This window comes from Quercus suber, unplaced genomic scaffold, assembly GCF_002906115.3.
Source record: "Quercus suber isolate HL8 unplaced genomic scaffold, Cork oak 2.0 scaffold_289, whole genome shotgun sequence".
Lineage (NCBI taxonomy): Eukaryota > Viridiplantae > Streptophyta > Magnoliopsida > Fagales > Fagaceae > Quercus > Quercus suber.
This window is the reverse complement of record NW_027069745.1, coordinates 474,336-501,350: the sequence shown is the minus strand read 5'-3', so window position 1 is coordinate 501,350 and position 27,015 is coordinate 474,336. Positions and strand designations below refer to the sequence as shown.

Here is a 27,015-nt window from a genome sequence, read left to right as displayed (position 1 = left end):
CCAGATGCTTCTCAATCACTCAACTTCACTGCTTTACCTCCACAAACTCTCACCTCCTCCTACTAAATTCTTTTCTCATTTCAAACACTCATACTCTCTTCTTCTCTCTAACCCTTCACCTTCACCACCACCGCCATTACTTCCTTCATGCCCTTCATTTTCTTTGCCCAGGGTCAGCTTCTTTTGCCTGAACCCACCTCGCCAAAGACAAGCTAAACCTTTTGCTACCGCCAATGCTGCTACTGCGAAAAGGAAGGAAACTGACACATTTTTCACCCATGAAGACGTGTCGTGGGCTTCCCTCGGGTGTCCGATAAGCTTTCTCGGGCTCTCTATAGTGCCGGCATCGATAGGCCCTCTCTGGTTCAGGTACCCACACAACTCACCCTAGCCTTGTTCACTCATTTGTTGAATTATAGCAGGAATGTCAATGTTTTGTTTTTGATTGTTTTCGGAGAAATGAAAGTTAAAGAGGGAATAGCAACATATTTAGAATTGTGGGTTTTGTTTTTTAAGGGAAAAGATGAAAACTTTGACCAATACGGTGTTTAATAAGCAAAAATTTCCATACTAGACTTGTTAAAGACTTTGTTTTGGATCTCTCTTTGTAATTCTTAGTTCCATTTGGTTTCAGTAGTATAAATTGATTGATATAAATTTAACAGATGATGTAAGGTTTTGAGATTTTGCTAAAGAAAAACACATGATATTATGAATATGAAATGACATTTTACACTTAGGCTGTGTTTGGTTCCCGTAAAATATTTTCCGGAAAATATTTATTTTTTGGAAATGCTATTTTCGGGAAAAGAAAATATTTTCAAGTGTTTTGTTGCATTATGAAAAATATTTTGGAAAATATTTTCTGGTATTTGGTTGTATTTTGAAAATAATAAAGAAAACACATTTTCTACTTGATGCTCACATTTTCTCAGCTTCCAAACAAAACCCAACAAAAAAAAAACTCATCAATGGCGCGATCTGAGTGAAAGAAACAAAACCCAACAAAAAAAAATTCATTAATGGCGCGATCTGAATAATGAAAGAAACAAAACCCAACCAAAAAAAATTCATCAATGGTGCGATCTGAGTGAAAGAAAACCCATTCGTCGGAGTGGTGGGTTTGACGAATGGGTTCGTCGGAGTGGTGGGTTTGTCGACGCGGTGCGATCGGCGTGGTGCGAGTGGGTTTGTCGGCGATCTAGTGCAAGTGGTTCGAGCACAATCTCGCCGGTGGCATGACGATCTCTCTACTCTCTCTTCTTTCTCTCTCTGTCTCTCTCTTTGTTGGTGGTCCGAAAATGGCGAGACGATCTCGATGATCGATGACTGGGTTCAGCGATCTGGTGCGAGTGGGTTCATCGATGAGGGTGGTTTTGAACGATCGGAGCGGTGCGATCGTCTTGCTCCAATGAGGCGATCTTCTTGCTCTCTCTCTCTCTCTCTCTTTACTATTTTTCATTTCAATTATCTAAATATTTGCTTTCTTTTATTTCAGTTTCCTAAGTTTCAAAGCTCCACAATTTCATTATCATTTGAAATCCCCAAAATGACAACATTTTGCCCTTAATTTAATATATTATTTACTAATTAATTTATTAAAAAACCTTAATTTATAAAAAAAAAACCAACCCTAAAGCGAGAGATAATTAGATTTTTTTTTTTGTAGAGATAATTAGATATTATACCCAATTCAAATGTTTTGGGTAATATCGGTTCTTCATGGTAGAACCTAATCGGGTAAGTATAGATATTACCCAAATAGCTCGGGTAGGATAGGGATATTATCCATACCCGACCCGTATATAAAAAACCCTAACTCTCTCCGTTTATCTCTCTCTCTCACACACCAGAGCCTCCATCTTCACGGTCACTCTCTCTCTCTCTCTCTCACCCGAGCCTCCATGGCCCAGTACCTTGAACTCATCACTTCGATCACCAGCAACACCACCACGGTGGTCTTCTCCATCTCCGAACCATTCTCTCAACCTCGAAATCTCTCTCTAATCGTCGGATCTGAACTATCTCTCTATCTCAGACGACCATGGCTGCTCATCACCGCCACCATGGGCGGTGGTTTCACAACTCAGCCTCAACTTCTCTCTAAAACCGAAACATAGAACCTCTCTCGATCTGGATCGGTCTCACCCTCTCTTCGATCTAAACGAGGCACAGCCTCCTAGCTCCATCGTGAAGGCCAACCGCCACCACCAAGATGGTGGTTCCCAACCTCTCATCCTTTCTCTCTCTAAACCCGAGCCAAACACTTCATATTATTCCGATCTCTCTCTCTCTAAAATCTAGAACTTAACTTCTCGATCTACTACCTAGCAGAGCTCCAAACGGTGCGTGGAACATGAATCGGTGATGCGGAGGTTAAAGGCTTCACGGATCTGCCAAGAACCGTGGCTGTGTGGCGCGTGAGCGCGTGAACAACACAGGTATGACAGAGGGTAAGCTACTGGGATTTTTGTGCTCATGTGCTGTGTGTTTGTTAGGCTTTGTGAGCATTTATCAGAGAGTGTATAATAAAATTTTGTCTATTAAAATTTCCATCTCTATCTAAAAAGAAAAAAAGAATAAAGAAGCAGATACATCTAGTTTCAAAGTTATTGATTAGTTTTTTTCTTTTTTAAGATAAATTTATTGGTTAGTTTTTCAGTTAAAATGTTTTGGATTTTAAAAAGAAAAAATTAAATGGGTTTCGGGTAGGGTATGGATATCCGATAATAAATCCGTGTAAGAATTGGATATGGATAATAATGGGTATTGGTATCTGGGTATCCATGGGCAAACATTTCGGGCAGGTATGGGTTTACCCGATCCATACCCTGCCCATGGCCATTCTCTATTGTTGCATAGTTGACGTCTTGACTATTTTATTTTTTTTATTTATATTGACTATTTTCCAATTCCTTATAATAAAAAGAGTTGTAGGAGTTTTTTGTTTAGTTTTTTCTTATTAATTTACTTTTGTTATCATCTTTCCAGACAAGAACTCAGAGGAGATCAAGAATCTTTGATGATTGAAAGGAAAGCATAAAAAGCCGAATGATTGAAAGTCTTTGATGCAGCAACAAATAAATTCCGGTTAGTGTGCATACTGCATATAAGTAAAAATTGTCTCTGTTTCTGTTTTATTGGTGTGATAAAGGCTGCTACATTTTTAATTTTATTTACTAGTATTACTTAATCAAGAATTATATGTAAATCAAATATAAAATTTCAATAATATAATTAAATTGAAGTTTTTGAACTTGTGGAGGTGATACTATACAAAACTAAAGCAGTATTAGTACAAGAAATACAAACCAAATCATATATGGTTAATGAATATATAGAAATTTTTGCCAAAGAAAAAATTTTAAAATATAGAAGTCAAGTAGAGAGAAACTGACATGAAAATCGATTTGTTGTCCTTGAGAGTGGGGAGGTTTTCTAATCAAGTTAAGAATAATAACTAAATGAGAAAGTGAGTATAGAGATAGAGACAACATCCATACAGAGAGTTTAGTGTAAACTTGACATAAATCAAAGGAAACAAAAATTTTTATTTTTATTATTTTCACATGAATGAAAATATTCAAATGAAACCCTAAAAGGAAATAAAACACAAAAGGCCAAAAAAAAAAAAAGTTTCATCCTTGCATTTACCTTGTTCATTTCATTCATTTCATTGCAAATATACCCAAATCTCACCTTCTAGTTCTGGACCACGTTGCAGAAAGGGAAAATTTACTCTTTCAAAGTTTTTCTTGTCACAGCAGATTATTAGTCATGGCAGTGAGAGTCCAAATTTTAAACTAGGTTATAAGTGACAAATTGATATGTTTCCATTATCCAATGCATTTTGTATATATAATTAAGATAGGGATAAATATAAGTTATACATATTACAATCTAAACCAACGTTTAGATATAAAAAAATTAAATAATGATCAATTTTAGCTTAATATTCTTATCTAATGTTTAAATGCCTTTCCCAATCCTAAAATCTCTCCGAACTTCCTAATTCCTCACAAAAACTTACTAAAAGTTAAAAAAACAATTCCTAGTAAAAAAAAATTGATAAGATCACCGGATATTACACTCATTCTCAATAATGAGAGTCTTGCCACTTGTGAGGGCTTCTCTTATCAATTATGATCTACTTAATGAAGGGTTTGTCTCATAATTGCCATTTCATGGTGAGTATTAGTAAACTTGACAATATAATAGCTAATGGTAATTAAACACATTTGCTTTGGGAGTGTTTTTGCATGCAATTGGTTAACACTAATAGATTTTATTTACTATTCGATCTATAAACTTATTTTTTATGCATAATTTTAGACTACAAAAATTTGAATTTGAACATTTGATTGTGGTAACACTAATCGGATTTTATTTACATGACAATTCTTTTAATACAATTATTTAAGGCTTGTAGCTAAATAATTTTTTCAAATCCAATATAAGGCTTGTGGCTAAATAAAATTTTCAGTATGGGTAGTAAACTATTGTCAGGAGTTTTAAATTTTGTCAACTTAGTTTTAGCAATGCACTTTTTGGATTATATTTTCAATATGCCTATATTTCATAATTTTCTTGAGTACTCAAATATTTTTCTTCAATTTATTATTCTTTTTCCACTTTTTTTTCTAGTACTTTGTTGATGTTTGAGATAAAGAGTACAAAGTCACATGAGATGTCAATTAAAAAGAAAGTCTGAGTTACTTTTTTGAGAGATTGATTGAAATAATAATTTCCTAAAATGTTTCTTGGTTGGGGTATTGGCTACTAGTTTCCTACGATGATTTTTAGTTGGTGTATTGGATAGTACTTTGTTTTTTTTTAAGGCAATTAAATGCCTAATTAAAATTTATTTTTCTATAAAGCTTGTAAATCATCAACTAGGAAGCAAAGATTCTTCATTTGGGGTGTCATACCCGTGTCGTATCGATGTCTTACTGGTGTCGTATCAAAGTCATATTATTTTATAATTTTTCACAAATTGCTTGTGTTGTAGTGTTGTACTTGTACTTGTATCCGCGTCCATGTTTCCTAAATCTTCAATTATTCAATAATATATGGAATCTATTTTTTTTTTATTATAAAAAGTATTATAAAAAAATTATGACATTAAGAATCTAAAAAAATTAGTTAAATTTATGTCTGTCTATAAAATTCGTTTAGTTATGTCTAACAAAATATAGAAAATTCTGCACACATTTTAAAGCAAAATAGCATGCGTACAGTTGTATATGTGATTTAAAGTTTCATAGAATTTACTTTTTGGTCCAAGAGATTAGCCCCCCAAAATTAAATTTCTTCCTCCGTACCAATTATTTTAACCATAATGTTACATGTCCCTTCTAGATGCATATTTCTATCTCAATGGTACTTTTTGTTAGTGGTTGAGTATGAAAAAGAAGAGTTTGTCAAGTTTTCTTTCATGCTTTGCCAACATGTCCGATTGTGGTAAGAGTTTAGGGATGGGTTTCTATGGGTTGTGAGGACATCAAACTTTCTTTTAGTTGAAAAAGAGCAATTTACCTTTTAAGCTGCTGAAATGTGGTGCAACTAAGATTTGCATTTTAGGTCTAAAATTGAAAGAGTTCGCCAAGATTAATTGCATGCAACAATGGGAAGCTATCTATCTATTTCATTGCTAGTTTGGTCTTGATTGCACTTATATATCTCTCTTTTTTGGTTTAAGTCTCCTTGGAGAGGTGTGGTGTGAAGGGATTTTCAATTTGGTATAGAAGAAGGGTTTATGAAGAAATTTCCACTAATACACTATGATTACAGCTTGAATGCTTCTATATTGATTGATTGATTCTTAAATGCTTAATTTTCCCCCCAAGCTTAAATGCTTCTATATTGATTCTTGTGGGCTTGGAGAAATCTCTTCCTTGACTTTTTGTCCTCTTCAATTTTCCACAGTTTTTGGGAGTTCGAATAACATTTTCCATCCTTTCTTTCTTTGTCATCTTAACTGCATCAAGAAAACAGCTTTGTAGCCTTTATATGCTAATAAGAATTTATAACACAGAAAGTTCTAGAACCTTTCTTTGATTTGTAACACAGCAAGCTTGAGAATCTTTCTTCAATTTGTAACATGAACAATTAACATAGAATAAATACCAGCATTTGACCCATGCAATTTTGGTGTTTTTAATATATATATATATATATATCGGCTCAACCTAACCCTCGCATCTCTTGAATCTTGTCAAATTGAGTCTTGATCCATAAATTCTTCCCAATCACAACAGATATTTTTGATAATTTAATAGTTACAATTGAACATAGGGGATTTGAATCTTGGATGTCATGGACATACTAGGAGATTTCAACTAGTTGAGCTACAAGATATTATATCTATTTTCTTAAAAATAAAAATTTTCAATGATTCAACATTATTCCTATAGAAGAATTATTAAAAATCACATCTTTCCAAGTGACAATATCCATTTTCATTGAAAATTTTCTTTGTAGAATACCAACAAACACTAGTTGGTTATTCAACTCAACATCCATATGCAATCCTTTCTTTGAATGGTTCCACAACAATATTGAGGTATCTCATCAAAGATTGTATTATGGTTGGTTATCCAAATTCTTTCCTTAGTCTTGCTCCACATTTCCTCAAAACTCCTAATTTCATCTAGCTCCTCTCAATGTGAAATCTTTTAAATTCCCTTGAGGTCTAGAAACTATTCCACCTCAAAAGTGGTGGCATAGGACAAAGTGGAGAATGTGTCTATGGTGTGTTTATGATTTAGAGAATTTTGTGTATCTAGGGTTTAGAATTGTTGAAGAAAGAGTCAGGGGGTGTGGTAAGAATTAGAAGGTGGCTTGATGAGTTATTTTATGGATATTTGGTATATGAAATTATGGGGGGTTTTAGGGTTTTGTTAGGTTAAACTTAAGGGCATGATTTTTTGTGTTTGAGAAAGAAGGAAAAAAAGGTTGTATCCAACACAAAGCTCTCACTTTTTGCAGGTTTGAGAGTGGTCGTGGTAAACTACCTTTCCTCCAATTTATTGGAGGCTGATATTTGAACTTGATCTTGCAGTTTGTCGCTTTTGGTGGATGAAACTTGCTATTGCACCAAGGCTTAAACTCTTGAGGAAGAAGGAAAAGAGAGAATTTTATGTTGTTTAATGACTGTATGAACAATACCAGATGAAAGTAAAGAAGAAAATGGGGAAGGAAAACATCACGAACAACCATCATGCCTCGATACTTAAAAGTATCTTATTCAGCAACTTCATTCCTCAATATAATTTATCTGGCACTTTTTAGAGTGAGGTCTTGCGTTTAAGATCATCTGGATGTGTGTATAACTTGTCATTTAAAAAAATGTAATGACTAATGAAAAAAAATGAAATAACTAAGAAAATAAACTCTAAGATACTTAGGATCACCTTGAAAATTCTAGAACCAACTAAACTACCAAAATGCCCTTAATTTGTGGGGATTGCAAAAATTACAATTTTGCCTTTGATTTTAAAATCAATCATAACATTCCATCTCCATGTTAGTTTTTACTTGTCCTTTTCTTGGTTCATCTGCTCTTCTTTTCATTTAGTCTGAGAAAATATTTAAGATGCTCCATCTCTCCTCATTTTTACTTCACTTTCTTTGTAAGATTTGGATGATTCTGATATGGATGCATTTGGATGTGGGGCATTTGCATGACAATGAAATATTACATTTACTTCACCTAGTAATGAAAGGACTATTTAATCCGCTATATGTTAGCAAATGGGCCTTTTATCAGTACTTATCAACCATCCTTTATAGGATATGAGAAAATACCAATTGGTGAATGCTACATTCAGAAAAAAGTGGATATTTTACCTTAAAAAGTTATGAAAGATGAAATGGGACGGGAATTCCAAACACACTTCTAACCAATTTGAGCCAGAGTGTTGTTGTAATATCACAATATATCAGATGATGAAATAGTCTAATCATTGTTTTTGCACAATCTTTTCATGACTTATAGATTATGAAATTTCATTTACTTTACAGTGGAGCATCTGAGAAAAGTCCAATAAAATTATTTCAAATTGATCCGCATTGGAAAGCTTGTGGTAATGGAAAAATGCAATCTCCTATTGATCTTTTGGATTGTAGGGTGCAGGTTTTTCCTAGCCTAGGGAAATCTATGAGGGATTACCAACCTGCTCCAGCTGTTATGAAGACCAGGAGACATGACAATATGGTGAGCTGCCTGCCTACCATTGAGGCTATACTTTGTTATCTGTTTTCGTGATCGTGGTTATTATCGTGTACCAATTTAGTCCATGTTTATAAGCTTGATATAACGAATGCTTGACTTTCATGCCCACCCACTCGGACCATTTGAACCCAGGGCAGGTTAATCATTAAATGATCAACCTGTTCTATTTATAAAAACATGCATCACAGGGACACTTTATATGATCCTTCCAACTGCTAAGTACTTTTTGCATGAACTTATTTTTCTTTTTGCTTAAAATAGGCTAAAGTATGCTTGTACTTTGAAAAAGTGATTTTTAAAGTATTCCATCTTTTTCTTGTTTTTCTCTTCCTGTTTTGTTTGATCATTGTAATTTGGTTTCTTGATATTTTTGCCTATCTAGTACATTTCCTATGTACGGGACTGTGCTCTTCTTTAATATATATTTTCCATTACTTATCAAAAAAAAAAAGTTGTTCATTCAAAAAAAGAAGCTAAAAGCTAAAGAAAAAGGCTGGTTGCAAACTATTTCTTAAAGATGTAATACACAGAGTCACTTGTATGTGTGATGGTTTTGTAGTTGTCATGAGAAAAATTTCCATAGGTGTAAATGGATAATAGAGGTACCAAATCAGATGAAATATCTTTATCAATTTATTATCTATAACGGATGTCTTGTCAGGTGATGTGGAAAGCGAATGTTGGAAACATCAACTTAAATGGGACTGAGTACTATAGCTGCTACAGTGTCATTGGAACTCACCATCTGGCCACATTCAAAGGATCAAGGTTTCTATTTGCCTTCTTTTTTCATTTGATACATATGTGGGTATCCCACTGCATACATTGGTTTGGTTTAAATTTCTTTTCATTTGCTTCTAATGATTCATAAATGCATATGTATGTATGTATTACTGACATAAATGCATCATGGTGATGGATGTTACCGATTTGGCCCCTGGTTCCTTCTTTTAAATGGTATTTTTAGGTGATTCTCTCTTTCTGACTCTCTCATAAACACTCATATAGACATTCATAATATGTACCACACAAGTATTATTCAGATAAATGCATTATTTTTTATATTATATGCATGTATACCACCGTGCACATACTTAATGTACATGCATGCATTATCATTTTAAGATGGTCCCATACTCCCTTTTATCAGCCAATAAAAATATAGGAAACTATCCTTTCCATGGGAAGGCTGTGCATAGTGCACTCCAATTTAGTGTTAACAAATAAGAACAAAGAATTTTAGTCTTCCAAATACAGAATGTGAGCAGAACCTTTCTCTCTCAATGCACCAAAATCAAAATTAAAACCATAATTAATAGTTTTACTCACTAATTTATTACCTGAAATGTGAACTCTGATGTTGTCCAGAGCTAAGTAGTGACTATGTCGGCTTGTGGCTAAGTAATTTTTCAAATCCAATATAAGGCTTGTGGCTAAATAAAATTTTCTGATTATATTTTCAATATGCTTATATTTCATAATTTTCTTGAGTATTTAAATATTTTTCTTCAATTTATTATTATTTTTCCACCTTATTTTCTAGTAATTTGTTGATGTTTGAGATAAAGAGTACAAAGGAAAATGAGATGTCAATTGAAAAGAAAGTTGAGTTATTTTTTTTGAGAGATTGATTGAGATAATAGTTTCCTAATATGTTTCTTGGTTGGAGTATTGCAGGGCTGGCCCTAGGCCTAAGGCCCCTCCAGGGAAAAAAAATTTACCCCTAGGGAAAAAGGCCCCCTCCCCTATTGTGATAGACCCAAAATTTTATAAAATTATATATATATATATGAATATAATGGCTGTGCACTTTATTTATTTATTAGTGATGCTAAGAATACCATAAATCTTACTATAGGCTTACAAATTGGCCTGTCAATGATTACAAAAAAATTAATTCAAACATTCATGAATTAGATAGATGAAGTTCATCAATCATAGTCATTGTCACATCATATTTTGAACATTTTGTTGTGTTTTTAGCGCATTTTTCCTTTTTATTTCTCTCAAAACTCCTAGAGTATGAGACCAATGGAAACCTAACCCAATTGAAACCTTAAAACTGTTTCCAAAAAATGTTGCAAATGTGTAAAATCATCAATTATAGATTAATCTCCCTTACTAGTTTCCTAGCCCAATTGAAACCTTAAACTATTTCTAAAAAATGTTGCAAATGTGTAAAATCATCAATTATAGATTAATCTCTCCTAATAGTTTGAGACTTTAATTTTCGTAAACGGATAACTTACAAAGCCACACACTAAGAGACCGTTTGGGTTGGGTGGAAAAGCTGAACGCGTTTGCGTTTCAGCTTCTTTTTTTTTTTTTTTTTTTTTTTTTTACGGGTTTCCGTTTTTTTACTGTTTATGTACTGTAGCGGCTACTGTTTAATGAACAGTAGCCGCAAAGTTTGACTTTTCAACCCAAATTTACTGTTCACGGACCCACAATTTTCACTTTTCAGCAACTTTTTCATTAAAAATGGGTCCCACGGTACTATTCACACATTTAAAAATTATTTTGCTACAGTGTTTTCAGTTTTCAGTTTTCAGTTTTCAGTTTTCAGCTGTATCCAAACAGGCCCTAAATAATATCTCTCTCTCTCTAAAAAAGATATAAAATTAAAAAATTAGATTACAACTTTACTTAATTATGCATCGTCATATATCTAAAATAAAGTATCTTTATTAATTAAAATTTATTTTTATTTCTTTTTCATTAAAATTTATGGTTCAATTGTGATATTTAATTCTCTATATGAAATTAACATTATTTTAGTTGGTAATATACATCAAATTAGCCTTGATTTGATTAATATTAAATAATATTGTTTAATTATTGAGATTAATATTAAAGGCCCTAAATTATGTGGGCTCTCTTGGAGTATTGGCTACTAGTTTCCTAAAATGATTCTTAGTTGGTGTATTGGCTAGTACTGGTGTTTATGGTCCTAATGTGGCTATGGAGCATAGCTTGTTGTGAGAGGAATTGTCGGGTCTTCATAGATGGTGGAACGTGCCTTGGTGTATAGAAGGGGATTTCAATTCTTTTCATTTCCAACCGAGTGATCATGGTTGATAACTGTACTCAAGCAATGCATGACTTCTCATAATTTCATTTCTGTGCATGGTTTGGTGGATAATCCTATGGCAGGTGGTAGGAATACATGGTCCAATTCCATCTTTGGATCCAGGATAGATTGTTTTCTTTTTTCTCCTGATTGGGAAGGTCATTATCCCAATATGTCACAAAGGAGGTTGGTTAGAATCTTATCTGATCACTTTCCAATTATCCTAGAGGGTAGTGCAATTTAGAAAGGACGAATACCTTTTTGTTTTGAGAATATGTGGCTCCAGGTGGAAGGTTTTGTAGAGAAGGTGAAAGACTGGTGGGATTCATATCAATTCAAGGTACACCTAGCTATAGAATGGCCATGAAATTAAAAGCCCTAAAGGCAGACTTGAAGAAGTGGAATGAATTGGAGTTTGGAAACGTGGCTGTAAAAAAAAAATACAACTGTGGAGTGTGTGGAGTGATTTGAGCACTTTGGATGCAAAAGAGGAAATGGTAGTTTTATCAAAAGATAAAAAGATAGAGAAGGAAAGGCTTTAAATAGAATTTAAAAAGATCACCATTTTGGAAGAGATTAATTGGAGGCAAAAATCAAGAATGCTCTAATTGAAGGAGGGGGGCAACAACACAAAGTTCTTTCATTATATGGCTAACTCACATAGAAGGAACAATGCAATTACTAATCTCAAGGTTGATGGGGTCCTGACTTCAGATCTAGAAAGTAGGATTGTATTATGCAGTTTTATAAGAATTTATTTACGGAACATAGAGTTTATCGCCCACATCCAGATGTGTTGAACTTTCCTAAAATTTCTGAAGACAAGGCTTGCTGGCTGGTTAAGCCTTTTGATGAAGTAGAAATTTTTGGGGTTGTTAAAGATTTTGAAGGGGATAAAGCTCCTGGCCTAGATGGTTTCCCTATGGGTTTTTTTTTTTTTTTTTTTTTTTTTAACTTGTTGCATTGGTATCAAATCAGATATTTTGGAGATTTTTTAGGTCTTTTTTAAGAGAGGTCAGTTAAAGGAAAGCTTAAATGCAACCTTTATCTCCTTGATTCCCAAAAAATTAGATGTAGTAGAGATGAAAGATTTTCAGCCTATTGGTGTGATTATTGCTAAAGTCGGTTAATAGGTTGAAAGATGTGATTGGGGACGTTAGTTCGGAGTCTTAGAATGCCTTTGCTAAGAATAGGCAGATTTTGGACTCGTGTCTCATTGCAAATGAGTGCCTGGACAGTAGGCTGAGATCAGGAGTTCTGAGGGTGTGGTGCAAGTTGGATGTGGTGAAGGCTTACGATCATGTGAACTGAGGTTTCCAGATTTATATGCTTGAGTGGTTTCATTTCCCAAAAAAAAAAAATGGGGAAAATGGATTCTTTACTGTATATCCACGGTTAAATTCTCAGTTTTGATTAATGAAGCTTGTGGTTTCTTTGAGAATTATAGAGGTTTACAATAGGGTGACCCTTTGTCCTCATTGTTGTTTGTTGTTGTTATGGAGGCAGCAAAATGATGAATAAGGCGGTGAGGGAAGGTCGTTTGTCTGGATTTAGTGTGGGTACCTCCACAGGTGATCACTTACAGGTAACTCATCTTCTCTTTGCAGATGATACGTTGGTTATGTGAGATGTTGATCTTGACCAGATGTTTTTGAGACAAACAAGCAAAAACATGTATTGATTTATAATAAAAATGTGTTTAGTTTAAGGTGACTTTCTCCAAATTTGCTATGATGAAGTTTCTTAACCTGAATGGATCATTTCTGTTGCAGTTACTGGATTTGAGTTCTGTGGATTTAATTTCTAAGGGAAATGCTTGTATCTCCTCTCGCCGGAATGCTGCAGATAACTTTCTGAATAAGGTTTTCAAAATTTGGTTGGGTAGAGGATTTTATGGGGAGTGTCTGGTTATAATAACTCACCACATTTTGGATTTTTTATGGTATAATATAAATCCTACTTTATTTGATCAGCTGCATTTCCAATATGGATGGCTTTGTTTCTGATATGGCTTTTCAAGACCTTATTGCCATCCATATCGGTCTGCCTAACATGGAACTATTCGATGCCTTTGAATTATTATGATTTACATAAAACACTTAAAATGTGACACCTTTTGTACAATGTATTTTAAGCAAATTTTTATACCCTCATTGTTATTTTTGGGAGTTAAGTGGATGGGAATTCCAATTTAAGTAATGAAATTGGCAAGCAACTTGGTGTAAAGAGTGCTGCAGCAGGTCTAAGGTAATACGATTGAAGTGCACATGGAGGCATATATATATATATATATATATTTTATATATATATATATATATAATAGTAATAATAATTATGTAAGGATATGTGAAGTGGGTAAGATTTGCATGGAGGCATATATATATATATATATATATTTTATATATATATATATATATAATAGTAATAATAATTATGTAAGGATATGTGAAGTGGGTAAGATTTGCATGAGAAATATATGCTAACAGTCCATATTTATTTGTTTCAGCATTTATTCGTTATATTCTGGAATTATTCAGAACTATCAAAGATGTGCAATAAATTCAATTTCCTATGGCTTTAGATCTATTTGGAAGGGTAGTTTGAGTTGCCTGGGTGTCAACTGAAGTGGATAATCATACTCTCTGCTGCCTTGATTGGTAGTGGTTGCCTGAGGTGAAGCCTTGCCTTATGCTTGTTTAAAAACTATTTATTTAGGGATTTCAAAACTAGGTATTTTTCAGGTTATTCTTTTATTGTGTGCAATAGTTTGTGATGAAGGGCAAGCACTGTAAAAATGATTATCTGGACACTTTTTCATATGTAGACTAGTAACATGCATAGTTTAAGCATATAATACCACTTTGATGCTTGGTGGAATGCCATTAAAAAAGCTTCCTCTTTTGATTTTTTGGTTGCCAATGAGCTGTAAAAGCAGAGTGACAAGACCTACTGGATCCATGTTTGATCTGCTAGTAAAATAATGATGCTCTAGTTGTTTCCTTTAATTTACTATCAATTAAATCATCTCTATCAATTAAATCATCTCTTTTAAACTACGATGTTTTATCCATTGTGGTATTTGATTATAATTTATAGTTTAAGCATATCTTTTTTGATAACAAGTGAAAGAATTTATATACGCCTAGCTTTTCCCTTGCCAATGCTTTGGTTAGGAAGTTTAATCAAGTATGTATAAACTATGACACTTGGAGAAACTGGTAAAGAATCACACTTTAATGCTTGGGTGAATGCCATTAAAAACGCGTCCTCTATTGATTTTTATGGTTGTCAATGAGCTTTAGTTGAGATGACACATGCTCCCCTTGTAAAATAAGGTAGAGGGTGAGATCATGGTAACTTATACCAATATTAAAAAAAAAAAGAGATGTTTCTGGTCAGTTTATTTACCATCAACTAAATCATCTCTTCTAAGCTACAATGTTTTGTCCATTTTGGTATTAGGATCTTGATTTCATTGGTGCCAAGAGTTTTGTGGCTCATTGGCATTGCTTGGTACCCCCACCCCCCACCCCCGCGGGAACCTGAGTTCAAATCTCCCCTTCCGAACTTGTTGTCAGCCCAAAAAAAAAAATGTTATTGGTATTTGATTATACATTTGTTGTTGTCTTTCTCTATTGGTGGTCAGGCTTATAGGAGCTGTTATATACATGCAACGAAGCATATGGTGGGGGAGGTTCCCCAAGTTCTAGTTCCTTCATCATAACGATGGATGAGTATAACCAATGGCTTTCAGTAAATTCATCGTGAGCAGGTGTGAAACACTATCCTTCAATATTTTATGCCATTGGACATTGTTAAATTACCATGCCTTCTTCTATATAATATTTCTCTTTATGACATATTAAGACCGTGTAAAGGTTTTCTTATTCCAATTTTTGGTATTAGCATTGAATAATTGCCAACATCGTCATACAATGCATAAATTTTTTACCTTTGAAGTTGTTGGGGTTTATGCCCTAAAATCCAATTTAATGACATGTCATAAATAATTAAATTGTTTAATTATATGAAACTATTTGTAAATGAACTAATGGGACATTATTATAGTCCTTGAGATACATTGTATGTGATTTAGTCATAGAAGATATAAATAATAAGTTCCTTGTAAACTCAAAACGTAGTTCGTAGTAGGTGATGAAATTGGACGTTTCATCTACAAAAACTATAACACATTAACTAAGATGGTTTGTCTTGATCATGGAAGTGGAGACTTCTAGTTGATGTGTTGATGTGTCTTAAGTGTTAAGACATATTGAACTGGACCGCTGTGAGATTAATTATTCAATCAATAACTGTCACCTGAATAATTAATCTCACTACTTCTAATTTCATAGACTCTCAATCCTGAGAAGATAGTGAACCCGATCATGAAATGTAGGTTACTTTGATATATTAGGAGTGAGATCTAATATTCACGGTCAAAATTTCAGTATATTAGGTAACCACACGTAGTTTTGAGGGAACACATATTCTTAAGATGGAATCCATAATATCTTTTTATAGAGACACGAAATATTCCCTTGAGATAAGTTTAATGATAATTTGTTATTCAGGGCTTTCACTTTAGTAAGGAGTTACTAAAGCTTATATTTTATTGAAATTGGATTTCAATAAATGTGAATAACTAAAATATTAAACTGGATACTTAAGGATAAAATAGTTGTCTACAAAGTGACAATTTATTATGACTTTGTTCACTATGGATATTTCATGGAGGGGTCAAATAATATTATTAGAGTCTTAGGATATAATTTATTAATATGGCCTAGAGTGCAATTATATTTATATAATGATATTAAATATAATTAATAATAACTTTGGACTTGTCAAGAGTTGACAGATAAGCTCAAGGCTCATTGGAGCTAGAGTCTTATTTGTTTTCTTTGTACCCATCTCAAGCCACAAACTAAAGCCCAATTGGGCAGGCCCAAAAGGCTAACCCAATTAGATAATCAGTTTTTATTTAATAAGAGTTATTAAATAAAGTAACTACCAAGGTAGTTAGAATGTACGTATGATGAAAAGAAAAGAAAACAGTTTTTCTCTACAATGAGAAAAAGGGGAACTTTCTTTGAGAATCAACGTACATAAAGATTGATTGAAAGAAAACTTACCGTAGAATAGAATTCTGGAAATATCTGGAACAGCTCAATAAGCTTTAATTAGCTGAAAACTGAAACATTTATAATAAAAAAATAATAATATCAATATACAGTTATTTATTATGGATTCATTTATTATGTTGAGAATGACTCATGGCTCTTTTGACGTTGAATACACTGATTTTTTTTCTATTATATGGTATCAATACTATCAAAATGAAAATATGTTAAAAACAAGTAATTTTAAATTTTCATTTAACATAACACTATTATAAAAATATGGCACACCTTCCAATTCATACCATAAGCCTGATAATTACTCATCCTAAAATTGTAGGGCAAACGAACCAATTACTTTGTCAATTATGGCCTGACATCTATTTGCAAAAAAAAAAAAAAATTATAGCCATCAATAAATAATTTTTTTTTAAAATAGCAAACATATAAACTTACGATTCATCCAACTGTTAATGGTTCTTGCATTGGAGTAGGGGTCATCAAGTAACATTGGCCAACTTATAGTGTCAACAATGTTGTTACATCCAAATTTGACCTTAACCATTCTCCTCCCATAGTCCTCTAATATAGTGGCAATCAAACCCGTTGGAAAACCGTTATCATAATCTCACACTTCTTCTCTTTTTCTTGTTTTAAATACAGTCCCCGTGCTATGATTAAGACTCTGCAATTCCGTTGAGTTCTCCATTTATCCATAAAACCTTTAAATTGTAAGAAACAACAAATTTTCTCTTGGAACTCTATTAGATTAACATCATTGCAACTAGCTTTACCAGTTAAAAATTTAACAACAGTTTCGGAATCACTCTTAATTCTGAGGTTCATATTAGGTGGGTTATTCCTAAATAGACGTTCAGCCCAAGCAACAATGGCCTCGCCTTTTAACAAAGAAGTTTTCTGGGCAAAATTTATTGCATTTTCTTGGCAAAACTCAGCACTAACAGGAAACTGGTTTTGGTCCCTAAAGATAAAGCCCGTATCGAGAAAAGATGTAGGTGTGCTCCTTCTCATTGCCGCATCAACAGACAAGTTAAAATCTATTGTAAAGTCAAGTTTCCTAACTACCTCTTTCAAATAAACTGGCACCTTATTTGGAGGAGGTAGTTAGGGAACCTGACTTTATAATAGATTTTAACTTGTTTGTTGATGTGGCAATGAGAAGGTGCACACCCTACGTCTTTTCTCAGAACAGATTTTTTCCTTAGGAAATAGAAACATTTTCCTGTTTGTGCTGGGTTTTGCCAAGAAAATGCAATAAATTTTGCTTAGAAAATTTCTTTGTTGGAAGGTGAGGCCATTGTTGCCTGGGTTGAACGTCTATTTAGGAATAACCCACCTAATATGAACCTGAGAATTGAGAGTGATGCTGAAATTGTTGTTAAATTTTTAACTGGTGAAGTTGGTTGTAATGATGTTAATCTAATAGAGTTCAAGAGAAAATTTGTCCCTTACAATTCAAAGGTTATATGGATAAATGAGGAACTCAACGGAATTGCACATAGCCTTGCACAATATGCATGTGAGTGTCAAAGTCTGAAGAGTCTTAATCATAGCACGGGGACTGCATTGAAAACAACAAGAAGGGACGAAGTGTGGGATTATGAAAACGGTTTTCCAGTGGGTTTGATTGCCACTATATTAGAGGACTATGGGAGGAGAATGGTTAAAGTCAAATTTGGATGTAACAACATCGTTGACACTGTAAGTTGGCCAATGTTACTTGATGGCCTCTGCTCCAATGCAAGAACCGTTAATATTTGGATGATCCGTAAGTTTATATGTTTGCTATTTAAAAAAAAAATTATTTATTGATGGATATAATTTTTTTTTTTTGCTGATATAAGTCTGGCCATAATTAACAAAGTAATTGGTTCGTTTGCACTACAATTTTGGGATGATGAATTATTAGGCTTGTGGTATGAATTGGAAGGTGTGACACATTTTTACAATAGTGTTATGTTAAATGAAAATTTAATATTTCTTGTTTTTAACATATTTTCATTTTGATAGTGTTGATACCATATAATAGAAAAAAAACCAGTGTATTCAACATCAAAAAAGTTGCGAGTCATTCTCAACATAATAAATTAATACATAATAAATAACTGTATATTGATATTATTATTTTTTAATTATAAATGTCTTAGTTTTCAGCTGATTAAGCTTATTGAACTGTTCCAGATGTTTTCAGGGTTCTATTCTATGGTAAGTTTTCTTTCTCATAATACTGTGGTCTTTTTGTTTTTACTTGTGTAACGTTAAGAACTTGTGGTATTTGCATAATGTTCTTAACCATAATATTAATTTTTTTTTTTTTTTTTTGCATGTCATCTAGGTTGATTTAAGCAGTCCAAACCAATGTTATTAATTTCATTATTCTGGCTGAAAAATTTTGTACTGCAATGCAAACTGGAATGACACGCCCCCCTGTTCCACCTTGGATAAAATTTTGACCTATTCTGGTGTGTTTCAAGCATTCTAGTTCGTTTCGGTGAAATCCAGCCGATATTCAAGATTCGGTCGGTACATATTCAATAGCTCAAGATGAGCCTCAGTGAAAAAAAGAAAAGAAAAAGAAGATGAAGATGAAGACGAGAATAAAAATTAAAAGATGAGAGTAGTGTCAACAAATTTACAGAGCAATAGACCCGAAGAGAAATCCGTGGAGATGAAAATGCTGAGAAAGGGAGGAGATAAGACTTAAGAGAGACAGAAGGTTAAGTAAGATTCAGAATTTTTGAATAGAAGAGTATAAAGAGAACTTAAAAGACATTTTGAATATACGGTTGTGATGAGGTTTGGAACGTGGGAATATTGGGATCGGTGATAGATGGGACTTCAAGAGAAAGATGAATATGGGGGAAGAGCAGACCAAAGACACGTGTGACATAGAAGAAAAAGAAGTTAAAAAATGAATCAAAAGTTATGAAGATATGGCAGTGGTGGGATCGGTTTAGAGAAAATGAATGCATAGGGAAAACTGAAAATTAAAATCATTATTTTATATAATTAAATTAACTCCATTATTTTATATCTATATTACCCATTTTTGAATTGATATCTTTTTTTTTTCATTGCTAAGATTGAATGAGCTATGCTAGTGCCACATAAAGTGGCGCAATTTGTGCCACAACTCGCTCACGTGGCGAGTTGTGAGCGGTAGACAGGTGATGTGGGGTCACCTCTCTACCACTCACAACTTGCCCACGTGGCGAGTTGTGGCACAAGCATTATTCGAGATGGAATTGATTTGATATGTATATATATGTGTGCGTGTGTGGAATTTTGAAACAGCTTGAAATGGTACACCGAAATAATCCAGTGCTGAAATAATCCGGTACCGAAATATTTCATTCTACTAAATAAACCAAAACGGATTCCGAAATGGAATTAATAACATTGGGCCAAATGGGTGAACGATGAGATAGAAGTACATAAATAATTAATTTCTTCTTATTTGAGTTGCATTAGTAGTTTGTTTACAAGTTGGTAGTAGTATGTATATATTTAATTTCTTCTACAGAAATCAGGTACACGTCTATTCAAATACCTAGAGGAGGAGAAGGTAGAAAGAATGAAAGTGCTTTGCCAAGCATCTGAACGCACCATTGACTGCGTGGATGTGGGTTTTTTTGTTGTTAATTTTAAAACTGTGTTTTTATTATGATTTTGTTATATATATATATATATATAAATATTTTATTAATTTAGGTGAGGCTTGTCTTACTAACAAAGTATGATGTGACTTATGCATTTGCTGAGGTAGGTTATTTGTTGTTTTCCTCTATATTGCTATTTGTTGTCATTTTGTGTCTTTTCTCCTTTTCCCAATTAATTTGTTTACCCTGTGAAACTGTTTTTTTGTTTGATGAACTAACAACTCACAGAAAATTTAACGTCTTCGGCCCGGAAAGGGTCTTGAAGATGAAAAGGATAGATTTTGGAGAATATGGCCTAATTCCTATTGTAGCTTTTAATTTTTTTTAGTAGTAAATAAGTTGTTAATGGTAAAAAATTACTGTTTTTAAATTTCCCCTTTGTTTTTCTTTTTGTATTTGTAGCTATGAGGTTCCATTGTTAAGGATGACAGAAGATATGGACAAGAAGGGGGACCAAAAAGAAGAAATTGAAGAGTCCCATGGTGGGATAGGCAGAGGCTTTGACAACTCATATTTTTGGGGATTTGCAGAGAAAAAGTAAGGAAAAGTGATTGAGGTTCTGAATTAACCTTTGTACACGAATTACTTGTTGTTTTGTGTGTGGAATACAGACAAGTTAGTTTGGACTCTGTTTTGATACAATTGATTGTCAAAATGTTTTCCTTTATAGTTCTTTGTATAAAACAGTCAATAGACACATGATACTGTCTAATTTAACTTGCCCCCTTTATAGAGGAAACCTTTACAAAACATGGCTACTGTCTATGAAAAGCTGTTCCTTTTTCGATATTCTTGTCAATGCAAAAGATAAGAACTGGAGTTTCTGGTAACAATAAAATATTGTCCTTTTAACCAGTTTGGTTTACAAATCTGAGTCAAAATAAAATTAGATTCTTTCTGCATATTATTTGATTAAACTGTATTTGGGTTTCTTGTGAGTGCAAGAAATACAAGTGACTATTTGCTTGTTTGCCGCATTACATGAGTTGGGGTTTGATTCTTTGTTGTCAAAGGTAGCAAGGAAAAATTGTGTCTTGAGGTTACACTTAACACATTGATAACTGAGTGTTTGTTGCAATTCAGCTGAGAAAAATGGTGGTGAATTTAGTATGCCAATATCCTAAAATGTCTTTGGTTCAATCTCAAGTCAGACTGAGAAATGGTTTTCTCACCAGTCCTCCTCTCTCTCACTACTCTCACCTTCTTCTTCTCCTTCATTGCCATATAATACTGCTTACCAGAAACAACCGAGCCCATCATCATCATCTGGAAGTAAAATAAGCCCAGCAATTCTTTTTATCATAGTTATTCTAGCTGTCATCTTTTTTATATCTGATCTACTTCACTTGCTTATTAGATTTCTCACAAAACATAGATCTTCATCATCAATCAGTGAATCAAATAGACACCCAGAGATTTCTGAGTCTGATGCTTTCAAGAGACAATTGCAACAACCCTTACAACTTTCTTGATTCTGACCTAGATCAAGCTTTCATAGATGCTGTCCCAACTTTCCTCTATAAAGAGATAATGGGTCTGAAAGAGCCATTTGATTGTGCAGTTTGTCTTTGTGAGTTTTCAGAACAAGACAAGTTGAAGTTGCTTCCAATGTTTAGCCATGCTTTTCATATTGGTTGTGTAGGCACATGGTTACTATCTAATTCAACTTGCCCTCTTTGTAGAGGGAACCTTTACACACCTGGGGTTGTTGGGCTTTCCATTGAAAACCCAGTTTTTTGTTTTGAGGACCCAAGGGAAGAAGATGAGTTTTCAAGCAATGGGGCAACTGGGTTTCTTTCTGGTCAAAAAGCCTGCAGAAAATGCCATTATTAGTGAAAAGAGTGTATTTTCTGTGGGACTTGGCAAATTTAGAAGCTCAAATGATGGAGTAGGAGCTGTAGTAGAGAGACGAGTGGGAGAGACCAGCAGTAGTAGTTTGGATGCAAGATGTTACTCATTGGGATCATATCAATATGTGGTTGCTGATTCAGAGCTGCAAGTTGCTCTATGTCCCAATAGAGTGGGTGGTAGTATGAGAATTGTGAAAGGGAGAGGGACAAAATGGGACTTCTACAATTGATGGGGATGGGGATGGGGATGGTGAGGGGATGAAGATTACATTGGAAGTAAGGTGTAGTTTTTCTGTTTCTAAGATCTGGCAGTGGTCCACTGGTACATCCTCTCTTACTGTGGCTATGCCATGGTCTGATAGATTATAGGGTTCACCATGAAGGTATTCAATGTGCTTTTTACTTTTTTGCATTATGTCAAATTGTCAATAGGTCCATTTCTCAAAAGCTTTTTCCTTCTTTTCTTAATGAATGGATAATTCCTTACCTAAATGCTAACTCATGTGAATGGTGCTCATTTTTTTGAACTCCATAGAAAATGCTCTTGCACTTCATCATTTTTTTGAACTCCATACATCTACAATTTGACGCTTTACTCCTCTTTCGTGCCTTTTTTTGGGGGCAAAAGTTAGGAATATTGGGTATCCAATCAATATCAATATATATATATATATAATGCGAGAATGCATGATGCCCTGCCATGTGGCGCTCTAATTTTGAATTTATTTATTTATTTTTTTACCTCTTTTTGTTAAGTTTTTTTGCTATTACCAAAATATCACATTTACTTATTTTTATTGTTATCTCATTAATCTCTCAATAATTGCTTGAACTTACACCATACATTTCTCTTTTCTTCATGACTTATAGCATACCCACCATCTTAGTATTAAAAACAAAAGTGAAAAAAAAAATGCTTATGGAGGAATATTGGAGAAAAATTAATATTTGTTGTCACTTTGTTGCCCTTTCAACGTGGTTTGTCTCTCTATTTTTAATTTTTAACTCATTGTTGTGATAAAGAAAACTTTGTCATTGACTCATTATATAGTTTGAGTAGGTTGATCTTTGTGATACATTGCTACTTGCTACTAATTTAATTTTTAATATCTCAAAATTTATATGCTTCTTTACTCTAATTATTAAATTAGTTTACTTTTTCTTTAGAGCATCACCATTGGTGGTGGTTAGCTATTTTACCACCTCATGTAACTTTACATGTATAATTTTGTATCAAGTGGTAAAAGTTAAAACTAACTGTAAACTGTGGTTGTTTGCAGCTTCAAGGTTATGATATCAAGGAATTGCTACAAGCAACCTGATAGGGATTTTCATTGCTTCTGGAGCTTGTTCAGGCTACCTTCTAGGTTATTAACCATGGAACCATACAGGCTGCCTTTATTACTTCTTTCATAATCTCTCACTTCATAATTGGTGTGAGTGAACCAAGTGACTTTTGTCCCCGATTCTGTCATAAAGCATAGAAAGCAATGTCCTTTTTTTTTTCCTTTTTTGCTTTTGTAGTTACGATTATTCCCTGTAATCTTATACAAGTTAGTTCCTTTTGTATGTGAAAGAGTTCTATATAACATGCATTTACATTTGTAAGCATCCATTTATGAAGAAAGGCCATAATGCCTATGTTAAAATTTGCTGTGTTAGAAACTTCGAGGGCTTGAGGCTTATGGGGAAGTTGAACTATTTCAAGTTAGGTTCATAGCAGCATTAGAAAAGAAGTCTCAATAGTTCTTTTAATAATAGTAGTAAAACTTGCAAGGTTGTCAACGTTCAAGCTGACTGCAGCAAAATTGACAGTAGTAGTAATGGTCCTGGACTTACTGTGCAGTGTAGAAGTAGAAGTAGAAGAGGAGGCTAGACAAAGATAAGAGTCTATAGATTATCATCAGCTGCAGTTTATAGTCACTATATAGCGATTATAAATAGTTAGTAAGGATTCAAGGCTAATTGTAAGCAAAAGAGGCATCTTTTATTAAGGAAAGGGAACTAAAGTAGTTAGAGGGAGGCCTAAAATAACACTAGTAGCCATAATAATGGGTCGGAGGTTGACTGACTGAGGTCATGGGTTCAAGACCTATTGGGTGGGTGGGTGTAGTTCATCAATTAAAATAGAAGAGAAAAAACGAACACTGGTAGTAGTATAAAAGAACATATTAATAAAGGAGGTGACAAAGAGTTTGTTTTATATAGGATAGAATAGCGGAAAAAGAATGCAAGTGAATAACTCTGATTAGTCTATTAAGGATTTATAGCCGATCTCATAGTTTTGGATGAGGGCTTTGTTGTTGTTGTTTTGTCAAGGGAATGGTGGTTGTGGTATTTCATGGAATTAGAGATGTTGGTGATGGTTATTATTTCTGATTGCAAAATATCAAGCACAAGTAGAACTTTTGAGTCTACTGATGATAAAGCCATTGCTTAACTTTAAATCTAGTACTAGTTGTAGTACTGTAATAGTAGTTATTAAAGAATGAAATTTATAATAGTTTGTGGTGGAAAAGGACTAATGTGTCTCATGTTCATGGACATCTACTATAGTGAAACCAGTAATACTAGTCTAGCAGCAGCAGTTATTACCATTTTAGTGCTACTATTCTTAACGGAAACAACATTGTGGGGAAGGGGGATGAATTATTAATCATGTGATCAGTTTTTATTTCTAAAAATGCAAGCTTGTTACTTATTTACCATAATACTAAGAATGTCCACTGCAGATAATAGAGAGACCATAAAAGAAAAAGGGGGGAAGAGGGGTGGTGAAGAGGGGTGGGGGGGAGGGGGGGTGTTGTTTGGGGGGGCACATAATAGAAGTTGGAAAAATGATTCTGAAAATAGGGAAAGACTATCTATGCAAAATGGAACCTAACTAAGAACTCATAGTGACTTGGATGAAGTAAATTAAAGTAGTTGCCAACTTGCTTTCCTTGGCAAGCACCCTTGACAAATTAAAAGCTCAGTGCAAATTCTGTCAAAAGAATTTTATCAGAGAGCTGGGGTTCGAGGGATACTCCAGTAGTTCCAGCACCTCTTGTAGTGTCTTGGAATTAGGGTTTTAACCCCGCCAGCCCCCTCCCCCTATTTTACCTATATATATATATGTGAATCCAAAATATTTAATACAAGATTTAGCTAAACTTAGCCAATGGAGATGCATGGATGAGGGTGAGCCCCACAGAGAGTTGAAAAAAAAGAAAAAAATATCATTGAGGTTGCTTGTTTTTACACAGGACTACAAATTCTGTTGACACATCATAAATAAGAACTCCAGATTCTTAACCTTGACCAAAATTTTTAGTGCTGAATTATGCTTTGAATTATTACACTGAAAATAAAACAAACTTTGTTACTCCTATTATAATTCTTTCAGAGAATTTTAGAGCTAGCTTGTGTGCTTTTTATGTCTCTTCTTTTGTGGTCATAACTCTTTCCTTTTTTTTCATATATTCCTTTATTGTTGTCTAAAAGCAAATCAAGCAAATACTACAGATGGCAGAAATGCTTAGAATTATGTTTAAATGGAAAAATGGGGTTTGAGGGATATCCCAGTGGTTCCAGCACCTCTAGTGGTGCTGGGCACTGGGGTTTGAACCCCACCGGCCCTTCTCCTTCAAAAATCCACCGGAGGCAGTCCACATGGATAGTGAAAATGCTCTAACAAGGTTTGACTAGCAATTCTCAAATCCATTCCAAACAATTTTGTTTCTGATTGAACAAGGCAAGATGAATTAGATTATGATTTATCAACAGGAAAGAGGAGATTTGGAGTGTATTCATAGGCTTTGTTGTTGATGTTAAGTAGGAATAAATTGCATTGTTTATCATCCAGGATAAAAAATTTTACCTATAAATATATTGCACAAACTTACTTATATATATATATATATATACACAGTTAAAACTTAGAACAGAAGATACCATCACAACTTGCATCTAAGAACAAATCTTGGGTTAAATATCCTGAACCACTTGAGTATATCATAGCCTATCCATGTTGACTCTCGACAGAACTGAATTTGGGGTCTTAGGCATAGTCCATCCAATTACACGAGAAACAATAGCTAAGGTTTATCTTGCTGCTTCAGGGAAAGAAAGCTAATGACATTTCATATTTATGACACTGTGACGGGGAATCAGTGGATTACCTTCTTCTTAGTTGTAAGTTTTCTCATGCCTTATGGTGTGAAGCTTTTGCAGTGTTTGGGATCTAGTGGGTAATGCCGAGGTCGGTCAGCTCTTTTTTTTTTTATCTGGAGAAACTGGTTTGGAAAGCATCTTTCAACCATTTGGAATATGGTCTTGGCATGTTTAATGTGGTTAGTTTGGCAGGAACGCAATGCCCACATTTTTGAAGACAAGGAGAGAACATTAGATCATCTAAAATCTCTCATCTTTGGTGCTCTATTTCAGTGGGCTTGTATTTGGGGGTGTACGAATTGTATTTCTTTATCTAAATTCTTAAGTCTCTATTTTCTTTAGTTCTTGATTATATAATATTTGTTTCTTGTTTAGAGTGTTCACCATTGTGAACACGATGTTCAATTTTTTTCAATAAAAATATTATTACCTATTAAAAAAAATGTCATATTTATGAGAGGACAATCCATAAGGACTTTAAAATAAAAATTTTAATACAATTGTGTGATTTTGGGTTACTACCATTGCTGTAAGTTATTTTGTTTACAGCTCATGATACTAAGAGGAAGCTGGGGATGGCACAGTTGGGCTGCCATTAGTAGCCTTGACACCAAAAAGATGAGAAGACAGCAAAAAGAACCTAGCAGAGCTAACGTGAAAATAATTTGTGTATAGGATTTGATATCAAAAGAGCGGCACTTCATTTCACAGAGCCAGAAACATTCCTTTTGCCTGCGATTAAGATTAATACTAGCCATATAGCGTGGAGTGGGAATATATAAATATCATGCAATGAGGTGATTTGTTGTATGTTTGATTAATATATTTTTAAGGTAAACCACATTCTTCTAGCTTATGTGTAGTGTGTTATATTTGCTTAATATACAACTAAACTTTATAAATTTCAAAT

The 27,015-nt window shown here is 33.8% G+C and overlaps 1 protein-coding gene and 1 pseudogene across 11 annotated transcripts; both read left to right on the top strand.

Annotated features, from left to right (window-relative positions):
* Positions 1-1,774: 1,774 nt before the first annotated feature.
* On the top strand, positions 1,775-23,602 carry LOC112030044 (uncharacterized). Of its 11 annotated transcripts, none has more exons than XM_065782096.1 (11): positions 1,775-2,441; positions 2,992-3,090; positions 6,988-7,237; positions 8,128-8,215; positions 8,895-9,001; positions 12,810-12,888; positions 13,076-13,550; positions 13,810-13,976; positions 14,950-15,075; positions 20,506-20,640; positions 23,234-23,602. In XM_065782096.1, the coding sequence occupies exons 4-7, from the start codon at positions 8,159-8,161 to the stop codon at positions 13,307-13,309; spliced, it is 477 nt and encodes a 158-aa protein (XP_065638168.1). In that variant the 5' UTR covers positions 1,775-2,441; positions 2,992-3,090; positions 6,988-7,237; positions 8,128-8,158; the 3' UTR covers positions 13,310-13,550; positions 13,810-13,976; positions 14,950-15,075; positions 20,506-20,640; positions 23,234-23,602. The 11 variants fall into 11 exon arrangements, 10 of the variants coding, with proteins under 10 accessions (XP_065638168.1, XP_065638169.1, XP_065638170.1 ...); XM_065782097.1 differs by having other exon boundaries at positions 1,777-2,441; positions 7,061-7,237; XM_065782098.1 differs by lacking the exon at positions 6,988-7,237 and having other exon boundaries at positions 1,783-2,441; positions 8,135-8,215.
* Positions 20,669-22,400, top strand: LOC111990345 (RING-H2 finger protein ATL47-like; annotated as a pseudogene).
* Positions 23,603-27,015: the final 3,413 nt, after the last annotated feature.

Excerpts from the sequence above, each read along its gene's own strand:
- LOC112030044 (XM_065782096.1), top strand. The coding sequence starts at position 8,159 with ATGAGGGATTACCAACCTGCTCCAGCTGTTATGAAGACCAGGAGACAT. Across the intron at positions 9,002-12,809 it reads GCCACATTCAAAGGATCAAG|CAAAATGATGAATAAGGCGG; the intron begins GTTTCTATTTGC and ends TTATGGAGGCAG. Across the intron at positions 12,889-13,075 it reads CCACAGGTGATCACTTACAG|TTACTGGATTTGAGTTCTGT; the intron begins GTAACTCATCTT and ends TTTCTGTTGCAG.